Source organism: Mobula hypostoma, chromosome 3 (genome assembly GCF_963921235.1).
Source record: "Mobula hypostoma chromosome 3, sMobHyp1.1, whole genome shotgun sequence".
Lineage (NCBI taxonomy): Eukaryota > Metazoa > Chordata > Chondrichthyes > Myliobatiformes > Myliobatidae > Mobula > Mobula hypostoma.
The window spans coordinates 90,094,445-90,121,503 of record NC_086099.1 but is presented as its reverse complement, the minus strand read 5'-3'; the positions used below and the strand labels follow the sequence as shown (position 1 = coordinate 90,121,503).

Sequence of the window (27,059 nt, the reverse complement as noted above, 5' to 3'; positions counted from 1 at the left end):
GCAGCTCTGGAGGCCAAGTCTTTATGTAAGTTTAAGGCAGAGGTTGATAGATTCTTGATTGGTCAGGGCATGAAGGGCTACAGGAAGAAGACAGGAGATTGGGGCAAAGAGGAAAATTGGATCAACCATGATGAAACGGCGGAGGAGACTCAATGGGCCAAATAGCCTAATTCTGCTCCTATATCTCATGGTGTTATGGTGTTATATCTTACGACACTGGTTATAACTCATTGTCATATTGTGAATATGTATTTATGGGATTTGCAGTGATATTATGCAATGGTTTAGTCTCTATTGCCTCCTGAAAGATGTAATTGATACTTTGTGCAGACAACATTATCAGTGGTTTCTTGGGGGCTGCAAAAACCCAGGAAAACCGACTCACATCCTAAGTCAATGCTTCAGAGTGGGGGAAATCTGCAGATTTGCTTTCTAGGTCACAAATACTAACTTCAGTTTAGGAGGAATAAGATAGCGACTGAAACAATGTTAATTTCTCTGCCCAAGGGAGATCCATCACTGTCAGTCCTGAAGATTCAGTTGTGCCCCAGTAAGTGGAGGCTTTAAAGGGAGCAAAGTGCAAAGTCAACCCAACCCTCTACTTTGTGATATCACTTCTCTATATCTCAACCATGTTTTAATGCTTCTTTTGCTTTCTACCTGGAAATATGTTCTCTATCAATTTTATTGACTAAATCTTCATTAAAATGATCCCACACCTCTAAATTCTGGAAGAACACAACTAGAACTAATATGTTGATATTAATGGCAGATTGATGGGTGCAATGCCTAATCCCACCTATTTTATCCGTCTGGAGATTTATTGCCCAGACTTGAAAACAATTAACTAAAGGGAGTGACCAGTTAAGATGAATGGGGCTGAGTGTTCTTGCCCACTGCTGTAGTCTCTCACTTGGAACCTTGTATTGACTGCTTTCTTCTGGGCATTAGCAGGGGATTATTTTTTGAGTTGGATGATTACTCTAACTAATTCTGGAGTATTGTGAGCAGTTTTGGGCGCATTATCTAAGAAAAGATGAGGCGGCATTGGAGAGGGTCCAGAGGAGATCCCAGGAATGAAAGGGTTAACTTTTGAGGATCTGTGCAAATGGACCTGTACTTGCTGGCGTTTAGGAGAATGAGAGAGGATCTCATTGAAACATATTGAATTTTGAAAGGTCTAGACAGACTGGATGTGGAGAAGATGTTTCCAATATGGAGATAATGTCGGACGAGAGAGCACAACTGAAGAGTAGATGGACATCCCATTGGAACAGAGATATGGAGAAATTTCTTTAGCCAGAGGATGGTGAATCTATGGAATTTACTGCCACAGATTGCCATGGAGGCCAAGCCATTGGGTACATTTAAGGTAAAGGTTGATAGGTTCTTGATTAATCAGGGCATCAACAGTTAGAGGGAGAAGAATCGGGTTGAGAGGGATAATAAATCAGCCATGATGGAATGGAAGAACAGACTTGATGGGCTGAATGGCCAGATTCTGCTCCTATGTCTAATGATCTTATGGTCTAATATACACAGCCTTCTATAGATGTGTAGTTGAGAGCGTCCTAACATTCTGCATCACTGTGTGGTACAGAAACTGCACTACAGTGGACAGGAGGGCTCTACAAAGGGCTGTTAAAATTGCAAAATGCAATACTTCCCCCAGTCTATCTACCATCAAGGTTATATATATATATGTAGAAAGGTGCTGGAGAAAGGCCAGCAATATCATAAAGGACCCCACCCATCCTGCCTATGGACTATTTGTTCCACTTCCATCAAGGAACAGGCTACACACCATCCTCAGTAGAATCACTAGATTCAAAAACAGTTACTTCCCCAAGCTATCAGGCTGATCGACACCTCAATCCATTGCCTACCACACCACCTCCCACATCTTCCTACACATCACCTAGCATCACCTTATGTGGATACAATCAGTCTATGAATGCAAATACTTAAACGATATATTTCTGTCCCATAATGACCTCATTATTTTGATTACTTAATAGCTCATCACAGGTCTCTTTCTCAATGTTAAATAATACCCTGTCAAAGCAATCCCACATGATTTCACCACCATACCGTGTATTCGTATGTAATTCGGATTGCTACTGCTGAGTCTGACCTGCAATGATAGGATTGATTGGTGAAGGTGCTTTGGCACTCTGGCCCGAGTGCTCACAATTTCAGTAAAATTCTGTGAGAAAAGGCCAGTGGTTAATATAACCTTTCACAGCACAATGTTCACCACTTACCTTTACGAAGAGCAATCACTTAGGGGATAATTGGATGCATGAATATTTATGATAGCAGTCAAGAGATAGCTCTTACTATTGACCTTCCAGGAATTTTTCTGGATAAATTAAATGAACTCTGTAACATAGATTTCCCCTTTGCAGACCTGATTCACAACTAGGTACCAACTACTGTGGAGTTCCGAAAGAGTAATGTCATCAAGCTGGCTGGCATATGAACCAGACTGAAGAATTAACACACCCTGCAAACTGGGAAGTAAAACACATCATTTTATTAAAGTTGGCAAACATTGTGAGGACACAAATTCTGGACATGTGACATTAAGTCAGAAGTAACAACAAACAAACAAATTTGCTCATTTTACTGTGATTAAAAGAAACTTTTATTCTGGGGAAATGGCAATTCACATACAGTATTTAGAATCTCAGAGGTTGTCCAATGATAGTTAGACTTTACTAATCTATTAACATTTTAGTCATATTTCATTGGACAATGTTTTTATAATTAAAATAAGGGTAAGAATGAATCACACCACATTACTGACCCCCTATTGAATGCACCGGCCAGTTATGCAACCGTCCACACAGTGCAGGAGCAGGGCTGCAGTTACTTCGAGATTGTTACACGTAATTGCCACGGACAGAAATTTTCTTTGCTGTGGGTGTTGAGTAATAACCAGCAGCCATTAGTTCTGTGTCGCTGTGTTGAGACGCTGCTCGGAGTATGGCATTAACTGTACTCCCCATTCCAACTATTACACCCCCCAAACGCTACAACCACCACGCTTAAACTCGGACAAAGTTTAGACCTTATTCCTCCTATACAACAGAATGCTATAATACCACATTAGCTGTAAATAGGTGGCAGTGGACATCTCACCACGTGTTCTAAACCTCGAGAAGCTGGCCGAGGCAGCAGGACCTTCCAATAGCGTTTAGTTCGCAACATTTCCCTTGCTCTTAACTGATACATAATCTGGCGACAGTGTGAATAGCATTCTGTAAAAATGTACGGCGACTTCCGAAAAGTTATAGAAAAGGAAGTGACGGCTTTCTTGGAGGAGTGTGAATTGTGCGCAATGGGTTGTCATACTGCTTAGAGCATCCATCAATGATTATGCCCCTAAATCCAATGTCGTTATTGTGCTTGGGGCAATGACAGCATAAAAGCACACATCGACCTTTGTATAGTTCAGGTTTAACCCGTCACAGAACACCTACAAGTGCATTAGTTTTATTTTAATGTTCAGTCATTGTTATGGGGTATAAAATAAAATGCACATATTACGGGTTTTTATGGAAGATTTTAGTTGTAATAAGCGGAAAATCATTCATTGACTTTCGTTTATTGATCATTTATACCAATCATTTGAGCTTCAGTTCGCAAATAGATCCTACGGGTTATCCGCGTGGCGGAATTTTCCAGCTAAATTGAAAGTTTCCCCTTGGACTAACGTTTAATAGATATCCGTGAATTACGGACTGGATATCTACTCCAGCAAATAGATTATGGCGCCCTAAATAAACGCAAACAAAATTATAGAAATGATAAGAGCGAATTTTCCCGAACACGTTGACGTCGCTCCTGTTTACTCTATTAGCTCCATTGCCTCTGACAGTGAGATCCCTCTGATGGTTGTTGCTAGCTAATAGTAAAGGGGACGACGAGAATAGCCGTAAACATGCCAACTACCGGCAAGTTTACAGTTGAGATTTCTCCAATACTTCCCAGCCTCGTTCCCCACAAGAATATCGTTTGGCATAACTGGCAAATAGCAGTAAAAGCAAGATAATCTGTTCCAGGGGATGAGTCGCATAAGAGTATTCGGACGCATACTTAGGGAAGTATGGAATATATATTGGGTGATTTGACCTGTTCTACAAGTAATAACAATGGATCACGGCTAAAGCAAAACATAACCGCACAAAATAAATATCACTACCTGAAAAAAAAAAGCTATTCTATCTGATTCAAGATGTGCTCACTGATCATTGACTGGGATGCCAACTTTGAAAACGAAGTTAAAATGCGTCAAATGTTGCGGCTGGGCAGTTTGAGAAGCCCCGCGGTATTGGCTTTGTTACCCCACGCCGAACATAAACAAGTCGCCGAATTTCAGAATCAGAATCAGGTTTAACATCACTGGCATATATCGTGAAATTTGTTTCCCGGCAGCAGTGTAGTAATACGCGAAAAAAGATATACATTTCTGAAAAGTGCTGTAGAAGTTTGATTTTCTCAGAGGTTTTATTACATAGATGGTAATCCAATTTATTTTTTATTGCACTTGTAGTTAAACCATCCGTGGCATTCATAGCTTCCTGCATTATTAAGCAGGGGTGTCATGTTTTACTCGGTCATTAATATTGGCGATTGAGCACAACGGTATTGCCATCGCCATTGCCCTTGAGAAGTCAACCAAAAACCAAATCGGCAAACGTGCAAGGTGTTCTGAAGCAGGCATGCCATGGGATTGTTGCATGGGATAGAAAATACATGAGGTCCATGGCGTATTATTTTCACAAGCACACACAAGTCCTGCTGTTTTATTTTAAGGTATGACCTCTCTCTTCTGGGTGATGAATAAACGTTTGCGGAATTAAACAATGCAGCGACCTCACTGACTTTTATCAGGACCCGGATTCCTGTCGGCAGCAAGAATGCCCGCTGAGGGGGTGGAGGGATTTGAACGACCTTTGCAATAAGGGCAAGCTACAGGAGAAATGTTACCAAGGCCAAGGGACCAACTTTTGCCGAGTATGCTATTTTTATACAGATTACTGCTAACCATTCACTCATTGACAACATCCCCATCACCAAGATCACTCAGCTCCCGTATTATATCTACCTTTTTGGAATTCGGTCAGTAATTGGCTCTGGATGAGTCGATTTTCTTGGCTGAAAGCTTCTCTGAAACTTATAAGGTTGCCAGTGAGATGTGTCAGAATGTGCAATGCAGGCGAATTATACAACACGACTCTATAGAGAGAACGGAAGGGCATAAATATACACTATAATGGTACTGTACGTGGTGCCGTTCGTGCCCAACTGTGACATTTCCAAATGCATTCGGCTGTCGATTCTGAGTCAACTGAGATGGGAATGTAGGCACTATTAATTAGCACTTTCAAATTTACGTTCGTCTGAATCATGGAGAGTAATGTCTCCCAGAAAGCTTTTATCCATAGCTGCTGGGTTATAAACATGACATTTTCAATTAAAGAATATTACCTCCAGTCGTTTTAATATGTGCTTAACGCATCGTTTTATTAACGGATGGAAGGTTACAAAAATATTTCTGATACCGAGATGGCAATTCCAAGAGATACACTTTTAAAAATATTGTATACGGTCCTGAGCCAAAAACATCGGTCTAGGATGAACTTATAACCCAGCCTTCTTATTTTGGAAATCATATATGTCGTGCACGCACACGCGTTACTAAATACCAACCCTTTAAAATAATTAAACTAATTTAATAAATAATACGTTTTTTTCCTCACACATTTTATTCAAAATTCTTACCATTCCAAAAGAATGCATCTCTCCAATCACAAACTGAAAATTGTTCGCATTTGTGCTGAAGTCATCGACTCCACTGCCTCTTCAATTTTGCTAGTGTAGGCCAGCTATAACTTTTACCAAGTTCTGATCCCATGGAAGTTTCCCTGCAAAGCCGAGACCCCTGAGCCTTGGTGGCCTTGAGACGGTGTTGCAGGATAACTCACGTTGCCAACGTTGAAATTCATGCCCATATTGACAAAGGGACTGACAGACGCACTTTGTTGCACCGGAGGCATGCTCGAATACATGCAACTGTAATCTCCCTCACAGGTGCCGGGGCTGCAGCTGGGATAAATACTGTAGCTGTATGGGGCGACGCTGACATTATATGGCGTTCCGTACGAAGGGGGTGCTCCCAGACAAGACTTTCCATCACGAACCAACACAGGCACTGCAACTCGGCGAGGAGCAGGAGGGGATGTACTAAACTCTAAGTGTTTATCCTGTCGCTGCCGTTTGCATTTATATCTGCGATTCTGGAACCAGATCTTGACCTGGGTCGAAGTAAGTTTTAATACGTTTGCCAGGTGATCTCTCTCAGGGGCGGATAAGTATCTTTGCTGCTTGAATCGTCTCTCCAATTCATAGACCTGGGCTTGAGAAAACAAGATCCGCGGTTTTCGGCGAATCCTCCGCATTGGAACTTCGAAATCTTCATTTTTCTTCCCTTCTGGTATAATTCTCTTTTCCATCGATTTTGGTTCCGGGTCTTTACACAAACATAGAATTTCAAAAGAAAATAACATAAGACACTTTCGAATCGTACTCCGATAAAGTTAGAAAATAATGACGACTTTTGTAAAGTGAATATTCAGTTCTCATTTGACATTTTCTCGAATTGTTTTGAAGCTCAGCACGAAACTACGGATTGGGGGTGGGCGGGTAGTGGAATGGGCTGCCTTATCCAGCAGGCCACAAGTTTCCCAATCCTCATTCCCAATAATCATTTGCTCAAATATTTATGCTCCATGTCAAATGACCCATAATAAAACTAAACATTTTTTTTCAAGTCCAGGTTAATTAACTCTCATTTTTATGTTAATTAACTGTGCTTTTTATGAAAAGTGAATAGGAGTTGTCACATGATCAAGGTCTTCCTTGTGATCTCGCTGTGGTCCATACGCGCTGACTTTCCCAGTTCAATTCAATAAAAAATGTCGGGAACTCACATTTATAACAATCATTACCCTATTTCACCACAAACCTGAAAACACCAAGAAAACCTCGGCAGATGTGATGCCGGCCTCACTTTCGATCGGCGCATACGAGGGCTGCAATTTGTGGCACTGAAGATGCTCCAGCATCGTGGATTGAAAAATCAACGAGACGACGATCAAGGCCAGGAATTTACAGAGTGAACTTTCGCAGCTAAATTGATTCGATTAATCCAAACATTCCAAATTAATCCCATGCATGTGTGCATCTGTTTAATAGTTTGGGCGCGTTCACCTATACTTACTTAAAGATTTGTCATTTAATTAGTCATGATATTACATGGTATTATACGGGTCCTTCACCCCACCGAGCTCCCACCCCAACCACCCGCACCAGCTAACGTCTATTGCAAAAGGAAGACCTTCAATTCGTTGATAATATTGGAATTCACCCAAGTGTTATATTTACCTTGGAGGTCGTTTTGAAGAGAGAAGTCCACCCGCAGTTCGCCGGAGTGCTGGGCATTGTTTCTATCCGGACTAGATGGAAGTGTTGCATGATTCCTTTGGTCAAGGAATTTGATTACCTCAGCTCCAAGGCCTTGGCTAGGCCTGTATTTGGCCTGATTGCCTGGCTCCAACATGCAAGAAGAAGGTAGAGCGTCCAAAGATATGCTCAGGAGATCTGGACTCGGCTGCTTTTGCTGGTGATGTTCTAGATTTAAAATATCCTTTACAGAGAATGGTGTATTCGATGCTGCGGGACTTGGAAGCATCTCGGGGTAACCGTTGGGTTCCAAAAGTTCTGCTAAACTGTTAGGAGGGCCGTGTGAGAATTCTGACATACATTACTGATTTAATGACGCAAGTTTTTTTACTGGCGCTTTCTCAGTTGAGGAGCAGCTGACGTTAACAGAGGCAGAGCCTGAAGGCTTCTAGTTAAATACAACCATTTCTATTGGTCACAATTTACAGTGAGCAAACATGGTTTTATACCAAGCCGGCATTTTTCTCTTGAGGAATCATTTGCCCGGGTCCCATCGTCTTTGAAGTTATGTAATCCTTTTTGTTTATTCTCTGCAAAGTTTTGCACATAAAAGAAAAGATAAAGCCAAAAACTAACGAGAATATTCAACAGTTCGCTAAATTTGGACGTTATTTTAATGCGTATTAGATGTGTTAGCTGACAAACACCCGGATTCCTTTTCTTAGTAAGGTCCAGTAAATCTTAGTACAATAAGTATCACAAAAATTCACCTAAGCAATAACGGGCAATGCACCGCAAGTTTTAAATAGTAAATCGATCTAAGCAACGAATTTTTTTCACGTCTGTATGTACCGGGGAGTGTTTTTCTTGGTCTCGTCAAGCACGGCGTGAATTTGACTGAAGAAAACGCACAGCTTTTCATTTGAAACTGTTTTCCTATAACGAGAGAAGTTCCCCAGTTAATCTCAACAGTTTTGCTGTCTTCAGTGCTTTGGAAAACAATGGCAATCTGACTGTATTTCATAAATGCAGATTCCTGTACCATTTGCATTACTGTTAATTTCCCTATTATGTGCAATATTGAGTTAGCCCAATAACATGGCCAACGATCCCAAAGCATATTTAAGAGATATAATAATTATATTACATTCAGAACGTGCTTTAAGGTTCAATTGACGTACAAATATTTGAAACTTCAATATTCAAGTGAAGGACGTTTTCGTGAAGAACGGGGGTTTAAACGTGGCTGCAATTGCTGGGACTCTAAGAGGAAATATAATGTATAATGCAATAAAATGGAAACACAATATGTTTCAATGCCCTCCAAGTAACGGATTGTCTCAACCGAAGAGATCACAAAAAAGATGCTGGTTACATTAAAGCTGTCTGTTTATTTCTCTACTTCAAACTGAAGAGGCTGTTATAAGCTCTCTTTAATGTGCGCTGATTAGAAGAATGATTACTGCAGTTTAAAAAAATCCTTCACTAAATAGGTTTTACTTTCGTTTAGGTAAATTAGTCGGATCTAAACGTCGCACAGAATTATACGTAATGTATTCCATGAACACAAATCAGCTAATTGTGAAATGTCGACTTTTCTTTAGACCGGCGTGACCTGACACTGTTGGCAGCGGTTTTAGTGATTGACATTATCGTAGATATCACCTTCCATGGATTATACGGCGTGATAGCGCGGATGCGGAATCTCTCCCTCCCTCAGCTTGCATTCTGAAAAGGAAGTTGTCAAGCAGCACACCAGTCTTCCTCCCTGAGTAATTAGAAGCCGTGTAGCTGAAAGGGGTGGGGGGCGGGGGGGGGGGCGGAGAGAGAGAGAGAGAGACTACTTGCACGTTAATTGATCAAATGTGGTGGATTTGACAATATTATCGAGTTATAATATTGAGCAGATTGTTCTGTAAACATGTTGCTTCCTTTCACGTAGGTTCGGTATAAGGACCTCTACTTTTTGCTATATATAAATGATGTAGTCTCGGGCCTGCAAGCCCAACTTCTGAAGTTTGTGATGACACAAAATGTGTCGGTATTGTAAATTGCAAAGAGTTTAGTGATCCACTGCAGCAGGACATAGAGTGGCTGGTGGAATGAGCAGGTCCATGACAAATGAAGCGTAATGAGGAGATACAGTAGTGTCTTATGTTTTGGTAAGAGATGTAATATCGAGTAAAGTGTTAATATATTCACCGGGCATTTGTTGTTATGGTTAATATGGATGCATAATCAAATAATAAATAAACAAATGTTTGTGAACTGAATGAAATGCCGAATGTTCCCTTTATTCGTAAACTGTGCCGTATCGCTGAGCGATCGCGTTCATTTTTAATTGCGGACAGATTCTGCTAAGTTCTCAAAATATAATTAATGCAGATAACGCCAGAGACATGCATACAGGTTGATTCGGGGTGCTATGATATCAGTCATATTTTGTTCACGTTGACTACTTTAAGTAGGATATTTGACAATGCATTATATTAATGGGTATTTTGAAGGTTAAACCTGTTTCTGAAATTAAAGATAATAACTTCAACTGAAATGCTTAACTTCCGATTTTTAAAATATATATATTTCGACTTTTTTTTGTACATTTGAATTTGGTCTGGTAAAAGCAAGTGAAATATTAAACAGTCCATTCATAGAATATAGCTGCTTCGTAGGGACAGTAATTGCACAATATATGCACTTCCTTATTTGCTAAATTCACTGTTCAATTGTGCTTTTTTTATAGAGCGTTTTATTGTTAACTAACCGTTTTTGTATGTGACAGAATCTGCAGGTGAACAGACCGTAAACAAAGACGTTTCACATTGTCAGATATAAATCCTTTTGGACTAAATGCTACTCGGTTACGTCTCTCTTTAATTGTAAGGATTTGCCAGCCACATTTAACGTCGATTGTGTTGATATGTTTTCCTTGTGATAGTGAGCTCAAATCGAATTTTGGAAATTGTCACATCCACTTCGCTGCACATTGTTCTAGCGCTGATATTTATAATCCAGGGTCAACTGATAAAACAGTTTATCTGCGAAGTATTAATACTTTTATCAAACAGATAGCATGGCGTCTGATTCAATTAAAATTCCTTTGACAAAAATAATGACTGCGTTCAGCGATAGTGTAGGTCAGTGTCTGATACAGAGCAGGGTAAAGCAGGCAGTCCGCTTAGGAAGGCAACAACAAAAAAGTATCCCAGAAGGATCAAAACGTCATCCCTTCAAAGCTTAAGACCAATTCGAGATGACCCTGCCTTGCAAAGTATTTCGCAGTTGACTAGTTAGAAGTTATTTTAAAATGCTTCTTACTTAAATCATTTCCAAGTGTGTAGTATATGTTCACATCACAATGAGGGGTTGCAATTTTTGAACTTTTTGGCTGACGAATAATAAGCGAAAAGTTCGCGGCCATGAGTGTGTCCATATTCACTTCGTCCCATGCTGTCGTGATACTTCGGTGCTAAATATATTTCTAGCCATTTTCCCTCCATAATAGTTTCAAAATATTATATAACCGTGCCGCAGCGACTGAGCGTTCTGGTGATGGATGGGACTAGTTTTCGGCAGAGACCTAATCAGGTCCCATTTCTTAGAAAGTAAACACATGCCCAAATGTTAGTTAACTGTTTTGTTTCAGGGTGATTAATAACGTGCCATCACCCATTGATATAAAACGCTGCATAAATTGACTTCACCCTGTGCCCACCAGGATATTACATGACGTATTCTGAAACTCGCTCACAGCTATTCTCTTTAAGAAATTTAAAATGTATAATTTTCACTTTAGTTTAAAAAAAATCAAGATTAAGTTGGCGTCAGGTCTATCACTGGCTCTTCCGAACATTGCTTCCCTGCAAGAACTATAATTAGCAGGCTGAGCGGTTCATATTTATTTCGTAAACGGTATGACCTAATTTAAACATAGTGCTCAATTAAGTTTCATGTTTGGAATATTAGTTTGTGAACATTGTTTTCTGTCTCACCGTATAGATACTACGAACACACTTTAAAAGCTACATTGTGCTCCATAATGTTGGCCGTTCACTTCATAAAGTATGGATATTAGAGTCATTACGTTTTTGAGCTAATGTATATAAAAGCCCGGTTCTAAGTTTCTGCATGACACAGACTGTGGCAGTATTGTGAACTGTACTAAAAGGAGTGATAAGTTGCAGTAGGTTATAATGTGGTTGGTGTGATGAGCAAGCACTTGGTAGATGAACTTCTTGCGTAGAAATATACCTAACATATTTTGGGTAAGACAATCAAAAATGAAGAATACCATTCTAAAGGTGTGCAGCAACATTAAGGTTTAGGGTTATGGGCATGCTGCACGCGTCATTGTAGGTGAAGAACGGGTTGAGAACGCGATTGATAAGGCACACACACTTTTTATATATCAATAGTGGCAGCGTTTATAAAACCCAGCAAATCACGTTGCAGTGAAGTGGAGGGGGTGGGGGCGGGTTTCTAATGTCAAGAGTTGCGCTGGTACGAACCGGCGTGGCCATGGTGGGCAGACTAGCTTCCTTCCCGCTTTAATTCTGTGACTTAACGGTAGAGTTTAAATAGCCTTGTAAGTTAACCTGTAATGTTGGATGTAAATTGTAAGTCGTTAACATGCTTTCACTTCGTTTAACATAAAGCCCAACCCGCTACTGGGCAGCTAAGTTGCCCACTGTATTAAAAACTGTCCGGTTGTTAGAGAGGCGACGGAGAATCTGGGAATGTCAGACGATTTAGCTTCTTTATCGGAATCAGATCTTCATGCACCCTCCGTCCAGTCGCGCTCTGGGACGCATCTATTTCATGCGGCTGAGATAGGAGAGAGGAAGTCGCCACAAACATTAGTGCCAGGCTAGTTCTTTTCCGCCCTCCTTAGCTAGTGTCAGTCAACATTTCAAAGCCAGCAGCTAATCACTGACCCCACAATCAACATATTCTCGGCAGCTGCGGGCTGCCTGGGCTTCCGACCGTTAGCTCAACTTCCCACTCAAACGCGGGGGACGGAATCAATCTGGGATGCAAAGCACAGTGGCGAATGATTCTCCACTCCCTATTGAACATTTACTATGTTCTTCATCGGTTAAGTAGAAAAAAACTAGTCCAAACGAACACTATAACGAATAATAAGACAAAGGAAATTCGACAAAATCAGACAGAAAAGGTGAAGTACTGTTTAATGAAACAGTTAAGAAATATTTTCAGTGTAGAGTTTTTACCTTGCGCATATTGTGGAATTGATTCAACCAACACACACAAAATGCTGGATGAACTCAGCGGGGCAGGTAGCAGCTATGGATGAGAGCACAGTCGACGTTTCGGGCCGAGACCCTTCATTAGTCCAGTCCTGATGAAGGGTCTCGGCCCGAAACGCCGACTGTACTCTTTTCCATGGATACTGCCCGGCAGCTGAATTCCTTCAGCTTGTTGTGTGTGTTGCTTTGGATTTCCAGCATCAGCAGATTCTCTCTTGTTTGTGTCATAGAATTAACTCCTCGCCCATTAACCTGTTTGGGGGGGGGGGGCAGTTGTGGCACATGAAAAAGTCGTATGTTCGAAGAGTTTAGCAATTTTTTAATATGGGAAGAAGTACCAACGAATTTGCAGAGCCCGTTCTTAGTGACATTGGTGTACTGGTCTCTCTGTGACTTTTGAATTGGGACCGTTGAGGGAAGTTGAAGGATGCTGTTTGATGGCAACTGAACGCAATCTTGGGTTTCGAAGGAACATTATGCCACATTTAGGAACAAGTAGTCAAAGTTATGCTATTACGTTATATTAACTCTTCTTTTAATTTATATTGTCTTGGTTTAGTAACATCAGAAATATTTCAAATACATTTCAGAATCTGCTTAAAAGATAAACTTTTATATCTGCATGCTCATCCTTTGCCTAGTAAGATGAACGTTCAGATGTATATATTAAAATTTGAGGTTGAAATATTAACAGGAAATATCGAGTTAAGGAATTTTTACATGTAGGAGCAGAGGGAAGAGATACCATGAGTTTTCAAACCAAGAGATATAATAACAGATATTGGATCACTTCGACCTCACAATTTAATGTTGCTGTAACGAAGCCAACAGTTCTTTACTGAAAAGATATGCAGTACTAAATAAAACAATATCTCATATGCATCGATCTACCCTATCTTTACTTACCCTAGGCATTTTCTTTGGTATTGGATCTTTTTTCATCCGTTCATTTAAACTTACTTCATTAATAAATTGTAGTCCACACATTTTTTTCTTCTAAGGCTGAAGTTACACTCTCTGCTTCCGAAGACAAAATGGCTCAGAAGTAACCCAAGAGGCCCATATTTTTGAGTCACCATAACTCCAGGTACGTGAGCATTAACTTGACTAATTCATAGCTCCTAACGAACAACGTTCTTTTCTGGATGGAGGAACTATTTGAGTTATCATGCTTAAGGGAAATAACAAGTTAAACATAAACTGCAATGGGATATACTGCAGTAGTTAAAGGCATTGGGTGACAAGTGGCCATAAGGCCATAAGACATAGCAGCAGAATTAGGCCATCAAATCTGCTCCACTATTCAATCATGGCTCATCCTTTGTACCCTTCCTCAGCCCCACTCCCCAGCCTTCCCACCATAACCTTTGATGCCATGTCTAATCAAGAACCTATCAATCTCTGCCTTAAATACACGCAATTACCTGGCCTCCACAGCTGCATGTGGGAACAAACTCACAAATTCACCACTCTTTGGCTAAAGAAATTTCTCCACATCTCTGTTTTGAAAGGGTGCCCCTCCATCCTAAGGCTGTACTCTTTCGTCCTAGACTCTCCCACCATGGAAAACACCCTTTCCACATCTACTCTGTCTCTGTCAACATTCAAAAAGTTTCAATGAGATCACCCTTCTTACTTCTGAATTCCAGCGAGTACAGACCCAGACCCATCAAATGTTCCTTGTATGATAACCCTTTCATTCCTGGAATCATCCTTATGAACCTCCCCTGAACCCTGTCCAATGCCAGCACATCTTTTCTCAGATAAGGAGCTCAATACTGTTAACAATACTCAAGGCGAAGCCTCAACAGTGCCTTATAAAGCCTGCTCTATGACCACTTAAAATGAATGCTAACATTGCATTTGCCTTCCTTGCCACTGACTCTACCTGCAAGCTAACATTTTGGGTGTTCTGCACAAGGACTCCCAAGTTCCTTTGCTTCTCAGATTTTTGGATTTCTCCTCACTTAGAAAATAGTCTGCACATTTATTTCTTCTACCAAAGTGCATGGCCATCCATTTTCTAGTATTATATTTCATTTGCCACTTTCTTCCCATTCTCCTAATCTATCTAAGTCTTTATGCAATCTTCCTATTTCCTCAACACTGCCTGCCCATCCACTAATCTTTGTACCATCTGCAAACTTGGCAACAAACCCATCTATTCCATCATCTAAATTATTTATATACAAAATAAAAAGTGCTCCCAACACTGACCCCTGTAGAACACCACTAGGCACTGGCAGCCAACCAGAAAAGTATCCTTTTATTCCCACTCACTGCCTCCTACCAATCACCCAATGCTCTAGCCATGCTAGTAACTTACTTGTAACACCATGGGCTCTTAACCTGGTAAGCAGCCTCATGTGTGGCACCATGTCAAAGGCCTTTCGAAAATCCAAATATACAACATCCACTGCATCCCCTTTATCTATCCTACTTGTAGTCTCCTAAAGAAATCCAACAGGCCTGTCAAGCAAGATTTTCCCTTAAGGAACCATGCTGATTTTGTCCTCTTTTGTCCTGTGTCACCAACTACTCCATAACCTCATTCTTAACAATTGACTCCAACATCTTCCTAACCATTGAGGTTAGGCTCACTGGTCTATAATTTCCTTTCTACTGCCTCCCTCCTTCCTTAAAGAGTGGAATGACATTTGCAATTTCCCAGTCCTCCGGAACCATGCCAGAGTCCAATGATTCTTTGAAGATCATTACTAATGTCTCCACAATCTCTACTGCTGCCTCTTTCAGAACCTTAGTGTGCAGTTCAACTGGTCCGGGTGACTTATGTACCTTTAGGTCTTTCAGCTTTTTGAGCACCTTCTCCCTTGTAATACTAACTGCACTCACTTCTCTTTCCTCACACCCTTCAACACCTGGCACACTGCTAGTGTCTTCCACAGTCAAGAACGATGCAAAATACTCATTTAGTTCATCTGCTATCTCCTTGTCCCTGGTTATTGCTTCTCCAACCTCATTTTCTAGTGGTCCTATATACACTCTCACTTCTCTTTTTGTTATATACTAAAACAGCTTTTTCTATCCATCCTGATATTGCTTGCTAGCTTGTTACATATTTCATCATTTCCCTCCTAATGATTCTTTTAGTTGCTTTCTGTAGGTTTTTAAAAGCTTCCCAGTCCTCAACCTTCCCACTAGATTTTGCTTTTTTGTATGCCCTTTATTTTGTTTTTACAGTAGCTTTCACTTCCCTTGTCAGCCACAGTTGTACTATTTTACCTTTTGAGTATTTCTTTGTTTTTGCAATACATCTATCCCACACTCTCCTCATTTTCCCCAGAAATTCAAGTCATTTGCTGCGATGCTGTCATCCTTCCCAGCATCTCCTTCCAATTTACTTTGGCCAACTCCTCTCTCGTACCGCTGTAATTCCCTATACTCTACAGAAGTACTGCTACTTTAGACTTTACTTCCTCCCTATCAGTTTACAGGTAGAATTCAATCATGTTGTGATCACTGCCTCCTAAGTGTTCTTTTACCTTAAACTCCCTAATCACATTTAGGTCATTACTTAACACCTAATCCAGTATAGCTGATCCATTAGTAGGCTCAATGACAAACTGCTTTAAAAAGCCTTGGATGCAGAAAAAGCATTTGATAGATTGGAATGGGATTTTTTATTTAAAGTATTAGAAAAATATGGGTTAGGAACACATTTTATAAACTGGATTAAAACTTTAAATACTAACCCTAATGCTAAAGTAGTGACAAATAGCCAAATTTCAACACCATTCCAGTTAAAAAGGTCAACTAGATAAGGTTGTCCATTATCACCTGCTTTATTTGTATTGGCAATAGAACCATTAGCAGAACTAATTAGAATTGATCCAGATATTAAGGGTTTTAGAGTTAATCAGGAGGAATGTAAAATTAATCTATTTGCTGATGATGTTTTGATTTACTTAACAACCCCACAGCATTCGTTACGTAAATTATCTTTTAGATTGGATGAATATGGGAAAGTATCAGGGTATAAAATAAATTGGGATAAAAGTGAAATTTTGCCTCTTACTAAAGGAGACTACAGCCAATGTCGATTAGTAACCCAATTTAGATGGCCGTAAATGGTATAAAGTATTTAGGTATAAGATTTGATAATGATGTAAAGAATTTATATAAAGTTAATTATTTACAACTATTGAAAAAAATTCAAGAAGATCTTGACAAATGGATGATACTACCAATAACATTAGTAGGTAGAGTCAATGTTGTAAACATGAATATATTTCCTAGATTACAGTACTTGTTTCAAACATTACCAATACAATTGCCACAGACATTTTTTCAAGAGTTAAATAAATGTGTGAGAAAATTTCTTTGGAAAGGTAAGATGTCAAGAATATCATTGGAAAAATTGACATGGAAATTTGAGTTAGGAGGGTTACAACTTCCAAACTTTAAGAATTATTTTAAGGCAAATCTACTCAGATTTATTGCATCTTTCTTTGACGTACAAAAGCCGGCATAGATTAGAATAGAATTAGATAAGACAGGAGAAAATACACCTGAAGGTTTTATATATAAATGGGAATCTAAATGGGTACGGGGAAAGGAAGAATCTCCTATATTAAAACATTTGATTGATCTATGGAATAAGATAAATGTTAATAATGAAATAAAGAAATCTTTATTAGCATGGAGACCTTTGATTCAAAACAGACTTATTCCTTTTACAATGGATATTCAACTTTTATATAATTGGTACCAAAAAGGGATTAGATCTATAGGAGACTGTTATGAACAAGGTATGTTGATGTCATTTGAACAATTAATGAATAAATATAAAATATCAAATAACACTTTCTTTTGTTACCTTCAATTAAGGGCTTATTTAAAAGACAAACTGGGTCAAACAATGTTTTTGCCAAAACCCAATGAAATTGAAATTTTAATTCAAAAAGGAAAAACTTAAAAATTTATTTCTTTTATGTATAATTTGATTCAAAAACAATTAAACAAGGAATCCACAAGTCAAAACAAAAGTGGGAAACAGATCCGAATATTAATATTGGTGAAACAAATTAGTCAAGGCTCTGTCTTGACAGTATGACAAATACAATAAACGTTCGACTTAGATTAGTACAATTTTTTTTACACCAATTATATATTACACTGCAAAAAACAAATAGATTAAATTCAAACTTATCTGATCAATGCTTTCGATGTAATCAAGAAATTGGTACTTTCTTACATTCTATTTGGTCTTGCTCCAAAATTCAACTTTTTTGGATAAATTTAAGAGTTTTATTAGAACAAATTACTGGAACTCAACTTCCACATAACCCTATATTATTTCTATTAGGTGATATTGAAGGGATAAAACTGAAACAAACTGAATAAATATCAGAAAGAATTTATAAAAATTGCATTGGCAGCAGCCAAGAAGGCTATAGCAGTTACTTGGAAATCGGATTCGTATTTAAGTATGGATCATTGGAATAAGGAAATTTCTAGTTGTGTTCCACTCAAAAAAATTACTTATAATTTAAGAGATAAATATGATACATTTTTGAATATTTGGCGCCCATATTTACAAAAGATAAGATGGCATATTTAGTTGCTCCGATGATAAAGATGTTGGTCCCTTGGGGAAAGTAATAAATAAATATACTAAATTTATTTTGAATCCCATGGAGCATGTGGAAACTTTCCAATATCCAGGCAGTTCTTCCTTCTTCTTTCTTTTTCTTTTCTTTCTTTTTTTTCAGGTAGGGGTATATATCAGGGGGAAGGGTTAAGGGGAGGGGGGAGGGTAGATATTATCATTCTATGTAATCATTTTGAAAACTCAATAAAAATTATATTTTAAAAAAGCCATCTCTCGAGATTCATTACAAACTTGATTTTCCCAATCAATCTGCATGTTAAAATCTCTCTTGACTATCATAACATTGCCCTTTTGACACATCTTTTTTATTTCCCATTGAAAGTCAAAAGAACATGAACTATTTTATTCCAAGTATGTTCAGCTTAGAGGACAGAATATAATTGTGGTGGATTGATGAACTTTTCTTTTCAAATATAATTCTAAGGATTGATGTCAGTGGATTGTATCTAGGTTGAAACATAGCAGTTTACCCCCATTGTGTGCAACCTGTATCAGCTGCAAAGCTTTGTGGATTGTTGAACTAAAGGTAATTGATAAAATTGACCTTGACCTTTCTTGCATGTGCCTGCAGCTGCACTCTGTACCTACCCAACAAACTGTCCTTTACTTCCAAATATCTCTGCTATCTTCATCCAAGTACCTGAGATTCAAATAAGAATATCTAACTTGAGAGTATTTGTTATTGTGTCACTCAAGCTCAGATTGATAAACACAAGCTATTCTGTAGATGCTGCACATCCACAGCAATACACACGAAGTGCTGGAGGCATTCAGCAGGTCAGGCAGAGTTCATGGAATGGAGTCCTGATGAAGGGCCTCGGCTTGAAATGTTGACTCTATTCCTTTTCTTAGGTGCTGCCTGACCTGCAGAGTTTTCCAGTGCTTTGTGTCTCAAAACCAATTGGAGCTGTTGATTTATGTTCCTCACAGAGCTTTAAGGAATTATATTTTCACCATTTAACAATAACATTTATAACCATACTGCATTAAAATTTATCTTGCACTTTCCCTGAGCCGAAATAATATGAACTGTTGACATATAGATAGCAGGGAAAACTTTCTTGAAAGTCTCCAAAGAAAACTTGAACTTGAAGTTGGTTTTCTGTGGAATAACAGCTCTCAGTGGCACAAAACACATCAATTAATATCAATTTCTAGCACTTGAAAACCTGGCATAAAATACCAGTGGGGAAGAAATTATTACATCTAGCCTGTGAAAAGCCCATCAAGACCTAAACTAACGAATTATATAATTAATTATTGATTATGTATTAGGTTAAATGTCCATGAGTTGATAGAATTACACAGTTAACATAGAACTGATGCAAATGACAGTTTATTGGAAGATTTTAAGAATGAGAAAGTATCTCTAAGTCATATCAAGGCAGACCCGAAAGCCTAGAAGCCAGGAGAGCAACAGAGGAGATCCAACACAACCTGATAACTTCACATGCTCTTGATCTTCTCAACAACTTTCAATTCCCTGGCCCTGACCACCTCATTTTCAGTCCCTGTACACTTCTTTCCCTCATCAAGAAGGCCTTAAAGCTCTTCACTTCTTTCTTAACAAAAAACCCAACTAGTTCCCTTCCAACACCACCCTCTTCCAACTGGCAAAACTGGTCCTCACCCTCAACAATTTCTCCTTTGGCTCCTTCCACCTTCTCTAAGGGGTAGCCACGGGCACCAGCAGGCACCCAGCTATGCTTGCCTTTACGTTGTCTACGTGGAACAATCCATGTTCTAAGCCTTCACTGGTAATGTTCCCCAACTCTTCCTGCACTACAGTGATGACTCCATTGGTTCTGCTTCAAGAACCCATGCTAAGCTTGTCAATTTCATCAACTTTGCTTCCAACTTCCACTCTGTCCTTCACTTCACTCGGTTGACTCTTGACACGTCTCTCCTTTTTCTCAATCTCTCTGTTTCCATCTCTGGAGACAAATTGTCAAATGAGATCCTTTATAAACCTACCAATTCCCATGGCTTTCATGACTATACTTCTCCCCAGTCAGTCTCCCAGAAAAAAATGCTATTCCATTTTCTCAGTTCCTTTGTCTCCACTATATCTGTTCCCGGAATGAGGCTTTCACTTCCAGGACACCAGCGTTTTCTCCTTCTTCAAGAACGGGGTTTCTATTCCTCCACCATTGAAACTGTCCTCAATTGCATCTTCTCCATTTCCTGGACATCAGTGCTCGCCCTATCTTTCTGCTGCCTTAACAGACATAGAGTTCCTCTTGTCTTCACCTACCATCCCATAATCCTCCACATCCAACACATCATTCTCCCAACTTCTGCCATCTTCCACGTGATCCTACCAACAACCATATCTTTACCTCTACCCCCACCCAAATCTCCACTTTCCACAGGGACTCCCTTGTCCATTCGTCTCTCTCCACTAATCTTCCTCTGGCACATATCGCTGCAATCAGCATAAATGCTACACCTGCCCATTCACTTTCTCCCTCATGCCCATTTAGTGCCTCAAACAGTCCTTCCAGTGAAGCAACATTTTTTGGGGTCATCTATTGGGTCCGGTGCTTCCTCTACACTGATGAGACCCAACACATTTTGGGGACTGATTTGTTGAGCAAGAGTAGAATTTCCTGGTGGCTAACCATTTTATTCCTATCCCCATTCCCATCTGATACGTTGGTCCAAGGCCTTCTCTCTTGCCACGATAGGACCTCTCTCAGGGTGGAAGTGCAACACCTCATACTCTGTTGAGATAACCTTCAACCTGATAGCATGAACATCAATTTCTCTTACTGGTGTTATTTTTCATTTTTTTCTTTTCCCTCTCCAACCACATCCCTTCCACCACTAACCGTGTTCACCTGAACTTGGTCACCACACTGAACAACTTTGTCTTGAACTACCTTTACCTCTTACAAATCCAAGGTGTAGTTATGGGAGCCTTCAGTGATGCAGGCTATTACAAAGCACTCTTGCATTATTTGGTCACCTCTCTTTCCTAGTACTGGGTGCATTGGTACTGTTTCCTGCTCTTGTACAAAACTCCAGTGTTATTTTTAGCCTTCGTTTCCAATCTCTACTTTGTTCAACATGCTCAATATTTCACCCTTCTGCTGAAACGTTAACATTGTTTCCTTCTCCCTTTATGCTGCTAGTCTTGCTGATAATTTCCAGAATTTTGTTTAGTTCACCCCCAATAATTTATTGAGACGGTGGTGAAAATGCGTAGAATCTTTTTTTAAGGTGCCTGGAATGTCAATGTAAATATATTGGCTTGTATTCTTTACCATTAACTGCAACAGAGTGAGGTCTGCCCGTAACTGTAAAGGCAGATTAACGTTATGAGTGATTCAGATACTGGCCTCTTTATCCTTTCAAATAAAGTCTCGTTGGGCACCTCCTCTCCAAGAGAGAGTAGAATGGTCCGTAAGTGCACTTAATATTAAAGAAGACTGCATTGGCTTTCACTGCTGCTCCTCATTCACAAGTAGTGATCGGTCTTCAAGTCTAAAGTGTCAGATTTGGCCAGGAGTTTCCCAATGAAATAACATTAAACACCCATGAAGACAAAGTGCCAATTGCACCAACTTTCAAATTAATTGGATTTTGCATTAATATTTGGGATCATTAGTATTTAATAGACACATTCACCGTACATAAAATTCCGATGAGAAGAACCCTATATTTTGTGTGTATTTTGTGACTCGGTCTGTAGGTTTGGACTAATTTTAGGCTTTAGGAAGGAAAGAAAATAGGAAAAGCAATAGATCAGTAAACTCCTCTAGACTGCCCACTATTCAAAATGATCATGGGCGATCCAATGCTGGTGATACTGGCTGTACTTTAGTTGGAGTATTGTGCACTCATTGGGCACCTCACATGAAGAAGGATATCAAAGCTTTATAGTTGTGCTTAGATTTATTAGAATGCTACTAAGCATGTGGAAAAAAAAGAACTACCACTGTTGTCCAAAGAGCAAGAAAGTTAAGAGAACTGTACTGAATATTATGAAGACCTTTGACAGACCAAATACTGAGAAGCTGTTTCCAATGTTAAAAAGATTAGCAACCAAAGTAAGGAAAGTTAAAGGTTATAACATAAAGACACAGGCAGGCCCATATAGAGAGTTAATAAGATCTGGAATTTATGGACCCAAAGAGTGTTAGAACCAAATTCAATAAATATTTACAAAATTAACCATGAGAAATGAGGACTGGAACTAATTATGAGCTCTTTCTAAGAACCGACACAGGTAAGATGGGCCAAATCACTTCCCTCTGTATTATACCATTTAAAGTTTCTTTGGATTTTTGTTTCCATCCAGTATTTTAGTGGCACATGGGGCAGGTCCTAATATAATACATCATGGATGAAGCATCTAAAACTTTGAAAAACTGCTATAGATGTGTGGTGGAGAGTATTGTGACTGGTTACATATTAGCCTGATAGGGAAACGCCAATGCCTTCGAATGGAAAATTCTACACAAAGTAGTGGATACAGCCCAGTCCATCACGATTAAAGCCCTCCCCACCACTGAGCACCATATACATGGAGCACTGTTGAAGGAAAGCAACATCCATCAACTAGGATCCCCATCTCGCAGACCATGCTCCCTTCTCACTGCTGCCATCAGGAAGAAGGTACAGGAGCCCTCCAGACTCACACCACCACGTTCATGGATAGTTATTACCCCTCAGCCATCAGGCTCTTAAACCAACAGGGATAATTTCACTCAACTTCACTCACCCCTCACTGAACTGTTCCCACAATCAGTGGACTCGCTTTCAAGATCTTTTCATCTCATGTTCTTGAATTTATTGCTTAATTATTTATTATTTTTTTTCTCTTTTGTATTTGCAAAGTTTGTTGTCTTCTGCACATTGGTTGTTTGTCCATCCTGTTGGGAGGGGTCTTTCATTGATTCTATTACGTTTCTAGGATTTACTGAATATGCCTGCAAGAAAATAAATCTCGAGGTTGCACTGCACATGATGACATACATATACTTCGATGATAAATGTTCTTTGAACTTTGATTACAGTAGAAAGACCTTTATTAGCTATTGTTGATTTTTTTGAAGTGGTGAATTTTTATAATGAACTACCATAGTGTCATGGGTTTCTTAACAAAAATAATAAAGAATTAGTGGTATGGGAATTAGAGAGGAAACGGGATGTGATAAATAATTGTATAACACTCTTCTGCTTGGGCTGCTTAATGGTAAAGATGCAATAAAAATGAGTTTGTTGAATTACTACAATAAATGCTATAAGCAGTCATTAAAGTTGGAATATTATGTGAAGGGTTAAGATAGCAAATATTGAATTGAGCAACTCATTACTAATACTTTCCAGAAGCTTTAAAAGGTCTAGAGGTAAACTGGTTTTAGAGTACTGTATTCTACCCTCTTTTTGCAGTTGATATAACTAACTATTTATTTTCATCTGGATTTTGGTCTTTATTAAAGAAGGGAGAGGTACTGGGTGTTTTTTTTTCTTGTATTAGACATATAGAAGGTAGACAAAGCCAGAATGTTTTTAAGAGGGTGAAAATATAATTTGGGAAAGCGATAACAGGACACATTTCTAAAAGTGTTCAAAAGAATCGATGAAAGCTATCACATTACAACACAGGGAAAACATACAGTAGCCATCTGAGGAGGCACCAAGACAAACATATGAAATAGAAACGCTGAGACTGAAAAAAGGTGTATACAAATTAACTTATTACCGCAGTCATAGTTGCAGCAGTGAACTTCATGGGGATTCACTAAAATTTGAGGGCTAGTACAGGAACCATAATAACATAAGAACATAAGAAATAGGAGAGGAATAGGCCACTTGCTCCACCATTCAATCAGATTGTGGCTGATCTGACCATGGACTCATTTACAGCTACCTGCCCTTTCCCCATAACCCTTAATTCCCCTACTATGCAAAATTCTATCCATCTCACCTTCATCCTAAATCTACTCCCCTGAATCTTGAGGCTATGTTCCCTAGTTCTAGTCTCACCTACCTGTGGAAACAACTTTCCTGCTTCTATCGTATCTGAACCTTTCATAATTTTATATGTTTCTATAAGATCTCCTCACCCTTCTGGATTCCAGCGAGTACAGTTCCAGGTGGCTCCATCTCTTCTAGTCTAATCCTCTCATCTCTGGAATCAACCTGGTGTACCTCCTCTGCACTGCCTCCAAAGCCAGTATATCCCCCACTCAAGTAAGGAGATGAGAACTGCACGTTGGACTCCAGATGCGGACTCACCAGTACCCTATACACTTGCAGCATAACCTCTCTGCTCTTAACTTCAATCCCTCTAGTAATGAAGGCCAATATTCCATTCGCCTTCTTGATAGCCTGCTGCTCCTGCAAATCAGCTTTTGGAATTCATGCACAAGCAGTTCCAAGTCCCTCTGCACAGCAGCATGCTGCAATCTTTTATCATTTAAGTAATAATCTGATCTTCCATTTTCCCTTCCAAAGTGCACACCGTTCACCACTGATTGCCACACATGTGTTCCAACTCTTCTGCTTTCTATTGGCTAACCAATCCTCTATCCATGCTAATACATCACCCCCAACTCTATGCATCCTTATCTTATGGATAAGTCTTATGGCACCTTATCAAATGCCTTCTGGAAATCCAAGTAAATAGCGTCCATCTGTTCCCCTCTATCCATTGCGCTCATTATATCTTTGAATAACTCAGGTAGGTTTGTCAAACAGGACCAGCCTTTGCTGAATCCATGCTGTGTCTGCCTGATGGATCCATTTCTTTCCAGATGCCTCACTATTTTTTCTTTAGTGATAGCTTCAAACATTTTCCCAGCTACAGATGTTAAACTAATTGCCCTAGAGGTACCTTCCTTTTGCCCACATCCTTTTTTGAACAGTGGCATGATATTCACCTTCTTCCAATCTGTCGGGACCTGCCCATAGTCCAGAAAATTTTGGTAAATTATCACCAAAGCCTCAACTATAATTTCTGCCACTTCTTTCAGTACCCTGAGATGCATTCCATCAGGACCAAGGGATCTGTCTATCTTTAGGCCAAAAGTTGTCCCACCATGGAATGAAAGAATTTACAACCGGAAAATAGCTGTGAAATTCAGAGTTTAGAGGTTTAGAATTTAGAGGTATAACAAAAGTTGTTGGATCAATGATACAGAAGAAGTGAAAACACAAAGAATGCTGCTTGGTGCAGTCTGAGGCTGTGACACTTGAACATTGATACTTGCAAGTTGAATGATTACTTCAATATTCTTCTCTTTCTTGATACCCTCCATTGGATGTTTTAAAACAGCTCTTCACCTCTGGCTAGAGCATCCTAGCAGGGTTATTGTTTGTTTTTCTCTCTTCATTACCCATAATATATGCAGTCCTTTGGAATGTTCTCACTACGCAGTCACTCTTTGATGGTCTCTCAATTGTTAGCATATTTTTCTAAATTTATTTCCTCTCTGGTATCAAGTGTATCTTGTTATCATATTTCTGTCTCCTCACCTGACGCTGTTACGTCAGCTCAATAACTAAAAACTCAATGTACATTAATCATCAAGGTTTGTACGTGTACCAGCCCTCAACCATGAGATGCTGTTTGCAGGTGATGCATCATTGACGCCACTCACTGAAAGCGGACTCCAACAACTGATTAATCGCTTTGCCTATGCCTGCAAGGAGTTTGGGTTCGCCATCAGTCTGGAGAAGACAAACATCATGGCCCAGGATTCAGAATCTCCCCCAGATATCACCACTGATGGTTGCTCTCTTGATGCAGTCGGCTCCTTCACCTATCTTAGGCCGACCAGTACCAGCTCCCTGTCCCTCAAAGCAAAGGTGAACAGCAGGACTGCCAGAGCTGCAGCTGTCATGGCCGGACTGAACAAGCGAGTGTGGAACAACAGACAGCTGACAAAGACAACCAAGCTGCGTGTGTACCAGGCATGTGCTCAGCACACTCCTCTATGCCAGCGAGGCTTGGACACCATACATCAGCCTAGAGAAGAGGCTAAAATTGTTCTACCGACACTGCCTCGGGCGCATCTTTCACTTCTCCTGGCAGAACAGAATCACCAACACAGAGGTTCTACAGTGGGCTGACACCTCCAGCGTTCAGCACTGCTCAGCTACAGATGCCTCAGATGGTTGGGCCACGTCAAACGGATGGACCAGGGGCACATTCCCAAGGGCATGCTGCATGGCCAGCTGAGTGAGGGTTACCGCCCACGAAGAAGACAATACCTCTGCTCAGGGATGTCTGCAAACGTGACATAAAGCAGGCAGGCACTGACCTCAACACGTGGGAGGAAACAGTCGAAGACCGGACAGCATGGAGATCTGCAGTCAATAGCGGTCTACAACGTGCTGAGATAGCAAGGAACAACATGCTCATCAACAAGAGAGCCAGGGGAAAAGCCGGAGCACCTTCCTCCTTGACCTGCAGCCACCGTGAAAGAGACTGTCACGCTAGAGTGGGGCTGTACAGCCCCACGTCTACAATCCCAAGATCCGTCAGCAAAAATGTCACATCATCGTCTCTCAAGATATATGGATGCCAATGGATACAATTTCATATATAATCTCAAGATTAATTTTCTTGCAGGCAGCCACAAACCGCAGTAACACAATAAGCAACAAAGACCATCAAACATCCAATCTGAGAAAAATAGAATAAAAAAAAGTAAAGGATTAATAAACGCAACATGAAC

The 27,059-nt window shown here is 39.8% G+C and overlaps 1 protein-coding gene and 1 long non-coding RNA gene across 4 annotated transcripts in view; one reads left to right on the top strand and one right to left on the bottom strand.

Moving 5' to 3' along the window:
• Window positions 1–5,181: 5,181 nt before the first annotated feature.
• On the bottom strand, window positions 5,182–9,168 carry LOC134343465 (homeobox protein Nkx-2.5-like). Of its 2 annotated transcripts, XM_063042186.1 has the most exons (4): window positions 9,136–9,168; window positions 8,323–8,406; window positions 7,453–8,060; window positions 5,185–6,538 (listed from the first exon to the last, which is right to left on the bottom strand). In XM_063042186.1, the coding sequence occupies exons 3-4, from the start codon at window positions 7,826–7,828 to the stop codon at window positions 5,904–5,906; spliced, it is 1,011 nt and encodes a 336-aa protein (XP_062898256.1). In that variant the 5' UTR covers window positions 7,829–8,060; window positions 8,323–8,406; window positions 9,136–9,168; the 3' UTR covers window positions 5,185–5,903. The 2 variants fall into 2 exon arrangements, with proteins under 2 accessions (XP_062898257.1, XP_062898256.1); XM_063042187.1 differs by lacking the exons at window positions 7,453–8,060; window positions 8,323–8,406; window positions 9,136–9,168 and adding an exon at window positions 7,034–7,437 and having other exon boundaries at window positions 5,182–6,538.
• LOC134343466 (uncharacterized) overlaps window positions 7,550–27,059 on the top strand; it is a 73,510-nt gene continuing 54,000 nt past the window's right edge. Inside the window, exons 1-3 of one of the 2 annotated variants that reach the window (XR_010017231.1) lie at window positions 7,550–7,690; window positions 9,075–9,632; window positions 13,739–13,824. This is a non-coding gene — a long non-coding RNA (uncharacterized LOC134343466). Of the gene's footprint in view, window positions 7,691–9,074; window positions 9,633–11,321; window positions 11,383–13,738; window positions 13,825–27,059 lie in introns of those variants that run through there. The other variant, XR_010017232.1, reaches the window with a different exon arrangement.